At 40.9% G+C, this 11,384-nt stretch overlaps 1 protein-coding gene across 1 annotated transcript in view; it reads left to right on the forward strand.

The window, feature by feature from the left end:
- Positions 1-11,024, forward strand: part of Dpp4 (dipeptidyl peptidase 4) — an 81,367-nt gene extending 70,343 nt beyond the window's left edge. Inside the window, exons 24-26 of the mRNA XM_028769236.1 lie at positions 8,093-8,165; positions 8,433-8,506; positions 10,024-11,024. Coding sequence (XP_028625069.1) covers positions 8,093-8,165; positions 8,433-8,506; positions 10,024-10,125 — 249 coding nt within the window. The 3' untranslated portion in view covers positions 10,126-11,024. The remainder of the gene's footprint in view (positions 1-8,092; positions 8,166-8,432; positions 8,507-10,023) is intronic.
- Positions 11,025-11,384: the final 360 nt, after the last annotated feature.

The raw sequence follows: 11,384 nt of genomic DNA on the forward strand, positions 1-11,384 counted from the left end.
ACACACACACACACACACACACACACACAGTCTTAATGGCACTTTCCTTTGTACCTGGCCTGGTTTAGATGTCAGATTCTGTATTTCTGTAGCTGTCATTTATGACATTGCTACGGGGCCCTTATACCTGGCTTGTCATTTGCCCCCACTCCCGTGTATTAGGAAGCTTCCACTGTCCTGTCTCTGAAGAGCATCTCTCTCTCTGTAAACACTGCTGCTTTCCTTATAGGACTCTTAAATCTCACTTTATTCTACCTTGAGTTAGCAATTACTCTGCACCAGGTTACCCAACACTACTTGACTGTTACTCAACATTACTTGACTTCAACACTTGGGTGTCCTTCCGGGAAGCATCTTATATTGCAACTTATCTTGACTTAATTATTTTTAAAAAAACTGGTTTTAAGGAAAATACACAAGTTGTATTTTTCCATCACTTTTCTCATTTTGATGCCTGATTTTTTTTTCCTCTTAATTATCCAACCTGAAAGATGGTTTTCTTGGCTATATCCAAGCATGGAAAGTCCCTGTAAACTCAGAGATATAGTGCCTAGTATTCCAACGCTGGCCTCTGGAGAATGGTGAAGGAGAAGCCAAAGCCCAGTTTGAAGAACTGACGAGGCCAGAAGCAGAGGCTTATATGTCCAAACTCTGACACCGAAATTCATCGGGACGCTTGCCTTGTCCCTTAGAACACATACCATCATTTCTGTTTTCTGAGCCGTCTCTCTCTGTGATGCTATAGCATAGCGGTCTGAATCTGCCATTTCATGTTTCCTTTTCCAGCCTTTTCTATAGGGTCCTTTTTCTGACACGGATCCTCCCTTCCCCTGCCTCTACCCCCCACAGTGGTGGCCATTCTCATCTCCCCCCTTAGGTGTTCCCTGTATGAGGTAGTCATGTAAATAGAAGTCACTTCCTCCTGCCAATGGCAGCACACGCGCACTGGGTGCACAAAGTCAGTCTTCCTCTTCGCTGCACAGATGGCACCCGAGGACTGTTTAATCCTTCCACGCCAGGAGTCGGGTTTTCTTGGCATGAAATTCATTGCTGGCAATGGACACATTAAAACTGCCAGTACCAGGGAGCTAAAGGTTCCCAATGTGTTACTCAGAGGAATTATCTGGGAGGGTGATAGCTAAGGTGGGCAGGAGAAAAGTGAGGTGAACGCATTAAGGGAATTGTCTCCACGGAGCTCCGTGTTGGTTGCTTCCTCTGAGGATGGAGGACTGAATTTGTGTGGGGATCTGAATCTGAGTGGAGCACTGAATCTAAGTGCCTATTTTTGGTGCACAGCAGGCTTTAGAATAAAGCTGCCCTCCTTTGTTTTTTAAATGAGCCTGTGCTTTTGTCTCTGGCAAGAATATATTCAAACATTCTATTTTCCTCCAAGGCCCCAGCTGCCCCTCTGGACCCATCATCTTCTACTTCTTTTCTTTCCCAGGTTTGCGCTCTCTCTCTCTCTCTCTCTCTCTCTCTCCCTCTCTCCTGTCCTATCCCTTGATAAGACAGAGAGCTAATTCAACAATTCCTGAAAGGTTTCTGTCACTCTGTACACTTCTGTGGGTCGAAAAAAAATATTTTGAAAAAAAAAATTCCCATTTAGTCAGGACTCTCTTACTTTCTTAGCACATCCAGAGTTAAGAATGCACAAAATGTTCGGTTGTGCAATAAGTTTATATTCTGCGCTAAAAAGCCATTGACACATAGAGTGGAAGACCATATAAATTTCAATACAACCTGATGAGATCACACAGTACCAGGGGATAAAGACCTAGAATTTAGAGGAATCCAAATCTCCAAGAGAACATACCTGTGAATTTGGGCCATTTTACTACTGATGAAAGAGATGCCACCAGGTGAATTGTCAGTGTGTGCCTTGCTGAAAGCTAGTACACCATTTGTGAAGGCATTCACCTGTTTGGTTGACTTCCTCCCAGCGGGGATGTTATTTCCTATACTTTAAAAGCAACTATGAAGATTTGGAGATCCTGAGACATAGGTTTAGACTCAATACAGTAACCCGGCAGTGACCCCATAAGACTTTTTGAAGATCGACACCCACTATGGACAAATGACAAGGCAGGAACTCTTTTAAAGACTACAAGAACCCCAAAGAGGAACCCCAGAAGGACCTGGTTCCAGAGAGGTGACAAGTCTGAGCTATTGAGCAGTGTAATTCTGTAAACAGATCTTCTCTGCCACCAGCCTGCCAGCATAACAGACAGAAATGGGACGACCAAGGAGGTAACTCTACAATCAGTAGCCACAAGCATGCCGCAGTGTAGCCTTATCTCAAGGAGTGGGATCCTGACCAGTGGGTGACCAATTTCTCAAAGCCCATCTGCACTCAGAACTGCAAGACACAATACATAAGAGCCTTTCATTCATTTATTCAGAGTGTCTGGCATTTGATTTGTTCAAAAGTTTATTCCTTATAGATAAGACAAAAGTAAAAACTCTGGAGAGAGAAATGTTTTAACTGGTAACAGAACATGACCTTGAACATCACACAATATCCAATCTGTATGGAAAAGACTAGGAACTTCCAAACTGTGGCCGTAGGGCCTAGGAATCTATATCAGAAGGCTGAAAGGAGTTCAAGGAAAAGGAGGAGCCAAAAATAGAGGATTTCAACTCCCCGCCCCCACCCAGGTTCACTCACCAATTCATTTATTATGTTAGCATAACTAGACTGTATTCTAAGAGCTTTACAGGAATTATCAGCTTCAAGTCTCCATGATTCCCACCATTGTACTGACAGGGAAACCGAGGCACTAAAATATCTAGTAACAGATGGATGTTGAGGGCTCGAAAAGGAAGAGGACACTGTATGAACTAGAAAAGAAGGAGAAGGGGCAGAGAAAGGGGGAAGATGCAAGGAAGATAAGAGAGGTTCCCAACAGGTTACAATGGGGGGAGGGGGCGGCAGGGGAGAGAGAGACAGTGACAGAGAGAAGGGTTTTCCTGGGATCTCTGAGACAGCTCTATTGAACTGAGGGATAGCTTTGGGAAGAGCAGACCAAATGGTGACCAATACATATGACAGGGCGTAGACTGGAGAAGGGATTGTGAATAAGCAGAGAAGTAGGAGACAGAGGGCAGGAGGAGTGGGGCCCTAGTCCTGAGCCTTGCTGCCAAGAGGAGAGGGCAGCCTGGAACACACAGAAGGGCTGATTTAACTTGTAGAGGAGATTTATTTTGCATTTTGCTCAAAATTTGATAGGCTTTTGGCAAGTGTATGAAACAGTCATGGATTTGGCAGTCTTCTGCTAGCAGATTTGAAACGTTCAATCCTTAAGAACTGCTGCATCGTTAGGTTATGCAAAACAGGGTGCAATTTTGTAAATATGCCATCTTGCACTGATTTGACATTTGTTCTATTATCCCAGAATATGCCAAAGGGAGAGAGACCTTCAGATTTAAGCCAAACCTTAACTTGTTTGTGGAGTGCTGATAAAATGTTGACTGCTGTGTGATCTTTAAAGCAGCCAGTGTTGCTTCTGAGGCCTGAGGTAGAGCCCCCTGTCTGGGGTGGATGGGAGCTCTTTCCCTTGGCAGCTCATGGGTACAGTTGTTGGGAAGATGTAAACAAGTAAAACATCTTATTTAGTGGGTTGGATTCAGTTTCTCTTAAATGTTTTCTGTGCCCTCTGCTTGGTATTAATGATGATTCTCCAAATGGCACCTCTTAATTTTCTTTATGCAGCATTGATTTCAGGAGAAGAATCCATAGAGTGAGCTAGTAAGCCCAGGGCTAGAGCTTACTGAGTTGTTAAGTTGTTATCTCTCAGACCCAGTGACTGTTTGGTCTTCTATAGGAGCCTGTGGGTGGTAATGAGCAGTTTGGCTGTGACATCAAATGACTATAGAATATATTGGTGAAGGACCTTGGTTTTGGAATTCAAACAGCCTGCATTGAAAGTTTCCATTACTTCTAGAAGTTTGAACTTGAGGAGGTCATGTTCCTTCCCCGAACCTTAATTTTCTTCTTTACATAATGGGAGTAACCAGTTATGCCTCCCAGAGTCACAGAAGTGATTGTAGGAGACCCCCACACCTGCCATGATGTAAGCTTCAAAAGCATGGCAGCTACCACCATCCTTATCTTCAGGGAGCAAATTGTCCTTCTGGTTCGTGGATGGCACAAAGGGTAGTGTGAAAATTGTCACACCTCCTGTTTCTCACAGCATTTTCCTACTCTCATCAGCTCCTTCCTTTATTTCAAAAATACAAAGATTTATTTGTTGGAAGGTAGCTGAGGAACCAGCATGATCCAACAAGCAGCTACAGATGGTTCTTCTTGGGGATTGAAGGAAAAGCTCCTCACAGAGACGCTGTGGAATCGGCATTGCCGCTGGACCAATCCTTTCCACTTCTCTCTGCCAGACTGTTGCTGGCAGCAGGGCTCTCCGGAAGTTTCTAGCCTCAGGAGAGTGCCAACTGCACCACCATTGCATCCCTGCCCATTTATCACTCTGAGCTTCCGTTTTTGTCATTGGTGATAGACTATCCGGCTTGTAACTTAGTCATCCATTTCCTTTCTCTCATTCCTGTTTCCATGGATAGGCAATGGGGGATCATATAATTTGGGTGCATGAAAATAGTACAATTAATATCTTCTCAACCATTAATCATATATTGGAGAAATGCATACATTGCCTATACACTCGCTTTGCATGTTTCCTTCATGGCTTGAAGTGTGCCATACAGCGGGCAATAGAGTCTTACCAGAGAAGCCAGGATGCATAGTCCAGTAATGAACTGCACACCCGTGGTTCCCGAGGCAAAGTGACATCATTGAATTTGGGGGAAGGTTGTTTCCTGCACGGATAGCTCCTAAGAGGGTGTGCTTTTGGCAGCTGTCTGTTTCCCTTGTTGAAAAGTCCCTCGGGAGGCTTCTCCCAACGAGCAGGGAACCGTGTACTGAAATGGCACACTTATCTTGCAACTGCAGGGGAAGCTTTTGTTTTATTTTTCTCTTGCTGCATTAAAGTATTTGTCTTTCTTTCTTTGTAGTGTAATATTGTTAATGTAAAACAATTTGCATCATGACACTTTTATCACAGTTTTCGTCTTTTTCTCAGTATGTTGCGTTTCTCACCATGTCTAGTTCATCACAGCTACAGTGTGTACATCACAACATTTATCTTAGGCTCAGGGTTTTACTTGTTTATAAAAATTGTCTTCTTTCAGCCTGTATTCACTCCATTTAAGAAAAAAAAGGCAGCCAGAAACTGTTTTGGTCCAAACTCCAGTAGTTATCACATTCCTTGCTAACTGTCCTGTGTATTTATATGTCTCCTAACTATTACTCTATGTTTCAATGACATTTCTCCATCTCATGGCACTGGGAGGTGGTTGGAGCAGCTTTTCTGGTTGTGCTGCCAAGCAAGGCAGGCCCATAGGGCTGCTGGAGGTAAGGCGAGGTGACACCATTGTATATCTGGGTCAGGGTGTTAAAGTCTGTTATCTTCTGTGAGTAAAGGGTGGAATTGAACTTGTGAAGGAATATGGTGGCAGAAAGTCAGCACAGGCTGGGTGCTTGGCTGGTTAGAGGACACCACTGGGAAGGGCCCTTAAGGGGCCTTGGCCCTATAAGTAAGAATGAGTCATGAGTCTTACCTTCCTGACTCTAGCCTTGTCTGGTGGATAACAATGCCTTTTAGGAGAATTTGATTTGATAGTCTCCAGTTGGAGGGCAGGGAATACAGTTTTGTGCTATCACCTGCTGATGGGAAAGACACCCTTCCCAACCTTCAGGGTTGTTCAGACCAATCTCAAATCTAATTATTTCACTGTGAGAAGGCAATGCAGCTCAGAATCCAGAGAATCCACTATTATAACGTACTTCAAGTTCCTGGACAGTTAATTAAAATTTTATTTCACAGGGTTCCTTTGCTGGAAGACAATCACGAGCCCTTTGGAATTTTAGGAGACATGACAGAGAAACAGAAAATAAAGGAGATTTTCCCAGACTTGGTCTAGTTTTGACATATCCTAACATGGATTATGGTGCAACTTACTTCCTGAATCTGTCTCTTCATAGATAGAGCAGGGTTGGCATAGACCACATCACACAGGTGTAAGAATTTGATTCACTTTCATGGCTCCTTCAAGACGGTTGGTTAGCACAGTGGAAGGCACAGAGGAAATGTTAGTACCTAGAATTACAACTGCTGTGGTATAGTACTTGGAAGTAGGCATAATGACTTGCTAAATTGCAGAATGAGACTATTTTATACTGCCTACTTTATTTCCACTTAACTCTGCAAAAGTAGGATCAATTACTGTAAATAATGCTGAATAATTGCACTTGCTCATTTAGTTGATAAATATTTAGCTCTGTATTAGATGCTATAATAAATGTTATTATTTAAGGATAATAAATAATATAAGCAAGTCATTTTTCTTATGAACTATTTAGTTGGATACAAATGAATGTTATTTGACTAGATGAAAAAATGAATGGATACACAAATAACATTGGCAGTTTTGTGATGGATAGGGGCACCCTTGCAAACATTCCAGCTGCATGGAATCATACATAGGTAGATGTATGTGGGACATCCCATCAAATGGGAAGTTTTTCTAAAATTAAATTAAAGAAGAACGTTTAATGAGTTACACTGCTTGTTTGAAAAGTTTACGAATAAAAATCTCAATTTGGGCCAGAAATTTAATATGATGAGGTTGATTAGGAAATAGTCCACCTAAACAGGATAGGTCATTTCATCCTTGAGCTAACCAGGATGATCTTAGGAGTCTTGGTCGATGGAAACTTTTGTATAACTGCACTGAATTTTGTAGAAAGCATGTCACTTCCCTGAAACACTGTGTCACTGAGTTTTAAGTCAGCCTCAACAATTTAAACAGTGCTTCTACCACGTCTCTTGACGCCTAAGTTCAATTGTTCTTATTCCTACTTTGCAGAAATCGGAACTTAGAGTGCAGCATGTACATCTCCAGTTGCAAAGCTCAGTAGTATTGAAACTAAAGACTAGACTTGAACATGTAACTGTAGTCCCCACACCTTTGTAGTCAGACCACTAGGACTCCCAGCAAAAATATTAAGTATCCATTAGCTCTGTAGATGGGGATGTCACAGAAATGCAGACCTTGACAAATGATGAGCTACGTGGCTGCTTTTGAGTCTGTAGAGATGTCACTGTTTCTTTCTATCCAACCCACTTCAGGACAAGCAAAGCAGGCTCCAGCTTCCCAGGATCTAGCTGGCATTTTCCTTTCACCTCAACATTGTAACTAGTTCTAAACTGAAATAATCTGACCTATGCTTTTAAAGATTTGTTTTCCATCCAAGACCTCTGATCCTTATTTTGGAAGCCCCTAGATCACTCAGACCAAAAGTACACCTTCTAACCCTTTATCCTGTCTCTCTGGCTGGCTTGGGAATAACATTTAACAGAAGTATTTTTTTTCCAATATTCAAAAATGAGGATGTACCGAACACCCACTGATTTTCTGAGGGCACCCTTGATCTCCTTCACCCTTTCCCTTCCCATATGCTACACGTGCTTAGGTTTTAAACATCTGTTTACAGGGAGGTAATGTTTGCTTTTCATTCAGAACCTAGCAATGTGGACCAAAGTTCACATGACATATTGCAGAGTATGTTTAGTTGCAAATGCTATGTACAGGCTCCTTGAAATGTAGCATGTATGGCACCATGTGACACATGGTTGCTATGGTAATACACTTTTTGGCTGAACTACAGCAGAAGCCCATGGAACATACATTGCTAATATGAGACTCTGCCCTGTGATAATACATAGGACATAGCAATCTGTGATCTGGGACTGTAGGGGTTTTGCATGCAGCCTAGGGGACAGGTGCCCTCTTCCTACATGTGCAGGGAAGATGTGGCATTCTTCCTTTCCAGTCCCGTCTCCCAGGCACAGGGCATGCTGTGCATTCTGCCATGCATGGAGACAGCATTTGCTTGAATATCGGTTTGCTATATTTTGTATCAAAGGGGGCCCCAGCTGAAAACATTTTATTTTGTAAACTGAAGTGAAAAATCAGTTATGGCAGATCCTTTTTTGAATAATGACATTCTTTTTCCCAATTTCAGAACTCAACAGTCATGAGCAGAGCTGAAAATTTTAAACAAGTTGAGTACCTCCTTATTCACGGAACGGCAGATGGTGAGCTTCAGCTAATTAGACTTTTTAGTATCACAGACAGGTTTGCAATTTCACTACTGACAAAACAAAAGCATGAGGGGCAAGACTGTTACATTTACTTCAATAAAACAGTGTTGCTTTCCACAACTCACTTGTCTTGGGCTAAATGGAATGCTGAGTCCTAGAACTTCAGTCACTTTCTTCTTGTGCCTTCCTTCTCGGTATCTGAAAACTCCAGAGGCTATTAGCTACTTGTTTACGGCTGTTTGTTCGCTGTCTTTCCCACAGATAATGTTCACTTTCAGCAATCAGCTCAGATCTCCAAAGCCCTGGTGGATGCTGGTGTGGATTTCCAAGCAATGGTATACTAAGACTTTGTTTGGGAGGGAACAAAGTATCTGGTGGGTCTAGATTCCTCTTTGGGGGTTACTTTTTCCCAAGGAAGTCTCAGAAGAAAGGAAGAGAGGAGAGGCCCCTTATCATTCCACTGTGAAGTTGGAGAAGTGATATCCTTGAGTCGTACACAGAGTAAATATTAGACAGTTTGAGGTTGAGAAACACAGTATTACATATCCTGGGAGTGTCAAAACACCATTCTTCTATTCCTGTGATGGTTCAGTCTCTCCCTGTTTTGATTCGAAAGTAATCACTTATTCTGTAAATGTGTGGCAGAGTAATTCTAAAGTGAAACCAGCATGATAATAGCTGAAATGTAAACTCCATTCTGTTATTATGATTACTAGCCATCCTAGCAACAGTGGGGCATTAATAATCAGCATGCTTCAGTTCTTGCAGTTGCTACATTATCTTTTGTTGAACAACTGCAGGCAGCAAACAATTAGACTTGTTTATAAAGTCAGAAATGGCTGGGGCTGATTTTGTCTGTACAGAGGAGGTTTTGGGTATTTAGTCTAACTCATCTTCTTCATTAGAAGTCTTCATCAGATTTATATATATATATATATATATATATATATATATATATATATATATACACATACATGTCTTGCAGTAATAATACAATATTGTAAAACACAACTTTCTTAACTGTTTTGGCTAGAAAACACTGTCCTCCCCCCCCACTTCTAACACATAATTTGCTGTGCACTCAGTTTCAATAGTGCCCACTATGTAGGAGTGGGTTTTCTATTTTGTACTGAGAAAACCTACTGTATCTTTTGGGCCAGATTCTCAGAAGAGGTTGAGGTTTGTTTTTTCCCTGCTTAAAGCAAAGTCAGATAATACTTGAGGCATGATTAAAATTAACTTATGTCTCAGGAATATGTACCTGCCTGACAGAAACATCAGGTATACAGAGTTTTTAATTTCCAGTAAAAAATTTAAGTGTTGGTAAATAAAACATTTGGCATTTGACTTCATTTATGTTACAGATATAAAACTTTAATATTGAAATTGATTTTTCTAGCCATTAGATGCTTATATTAGAGATTTTCCCTTAAAATCTATTTATTTAAATACATACTCAAGTGTAGAGAGATTTGACGCTTGCTAGCACCTATTAAAATAGTATGCCTGCTGGTATAAACCTTCCCATTCGGAATGTAGTTTTTAAGTGACCTTTGAGTCACATTTAAAGGTTGATTTGGGTATTTTAATTAGAATACACCTATCCTTAAAGACTTATACAGTAAATCCAAATGCATATTGGATTTTCTCAGTATCCCATTCCCAAAAGAGGACCAGAGACTTCTTTAGGACTGAGGATGTCTTGAAAAGCTCTGGGGAAGAACTAAGCACCCTCTTTGATGACACTTCAGTTTATAAACAATTCCTGTTTTTACACCATGCAAGAGCTCGTTTGAATTTTTCCGTTTTAAAGACAGCCGACCTCCTAATTCTGACCTCTCTCTCTCCCCAGTGGTACACGGACGAAGACCATGGGATCGCTAGCAACACAGCTCACCAGCACATCTATTCCCACATGAGCCACTTCCTCCAGCAGTGCTTCTCCTTACACTAGCACAGGCCAGTTATCCACAACTTATTTAAGAACACGTTTGTTCTCATTATCTCAAAGCTGCACTGTTAAGATGACGATCTTAATAATGTGGCATCGAGAAATTTCAGGCTACTTTCCAGTTTTATACCTGCTGTCTTAACTACGGATGCCTGTCTCCAGAACAGATTATTACCTTACAGCAATTTGGATTTTCCCCTCTGTTTTGTTTATCATTTAAAATCATTTCCACATCAGCTGCTGAAACAACAAATATAAATTAGTTTTACAAGAGCTATGCATAGATTTCCTGAGCAGAATTTCAATTTTTTTTCCTTACTAGACTAGTCCAAATCTTCTTTCCTTATTTAAGGGGGTGACAAGATGTGGGTGATGATGTCATTAGGGCAGCAACAAGAGAAGAGGGAACAGGGAGTATGGCTAGAAACCCAGGTCCAAGCATACAAACCCAACTACTGTCAGCTCGCCTCAAGAAGAGCTGTTCACTGCCAGACTGGCACAGTTTTCCGAGAAAGACTATTCAAACAGTCTCAGGAAATCATATATGCAAAGCACTGACTTCTAAGTAAAACCACAGCAGTTGAATAGACTCCAAAGAAATGTAAGGGAAGCTGCCAGCAATGTAAGGGCCCCAGGTGCCAGTTATGGCTATAGGTGCTACAAAAACACAGCAAGGGTGACGGGAAAGCATTGTAAATGTGCTTTTAAAAAATTACTGATGTCTTCTAGTGAGAAGAGGCAGCTTGGAACATATCGACTTGCCCTGTTAAAAGTTGAAAATATTTGTGTCACAAATTCTAACATGAAGGAATACTTGCGTCAGTTTTTTCTTGACTTCATTTCTTTGAACATTTTAATTAAAATAGTTTAACTTCATTAGCTTTTTTTAATGGAAAATTAAATGAGGATGTTCTGTGTTATTATTCTATTCTACACACTAGAATTTTGCAGGTCACTTAGTAAATATGCTTCTATTTTTCAGAGGTAGTGGGTTGTATCTTGAATCAAACTTAAACTGCATTGACATATGGACACATTTGTTCAAAGGTTCTTGTTTAACTTGTTAGAAATCCAAGACTGTCTTGTAAACATGGAAAGAGTTCAGCTTTTAAAAAAAATTAGATACATAAAACTGTTTAAAGTTAAACGATTCATAAGAGTTTATCTAATACCCCCTGGAATTTCTATTCTCACACTTATCACATATTGTTATCACTTAACAATAATTTGGTCATTTACATACTATGGAATTCATAATATAA

This window comes from Grammomys surdaster, unplaced genomic scaffold (genome assembly GCF_004785775.1).
Source record: "Grammomys surdaster isolate TR1022 unplaced genomic scaffold, NIH_TR_1.0 191, whole genome shotgun sequence".
Classification (NCBI taxonomy): domain Eukaryota; kingdom Metazoa; phylum Chordata; class Mammalia; order Rodentia; family Muridae; genus Grammomys; species Grammomys surdaster.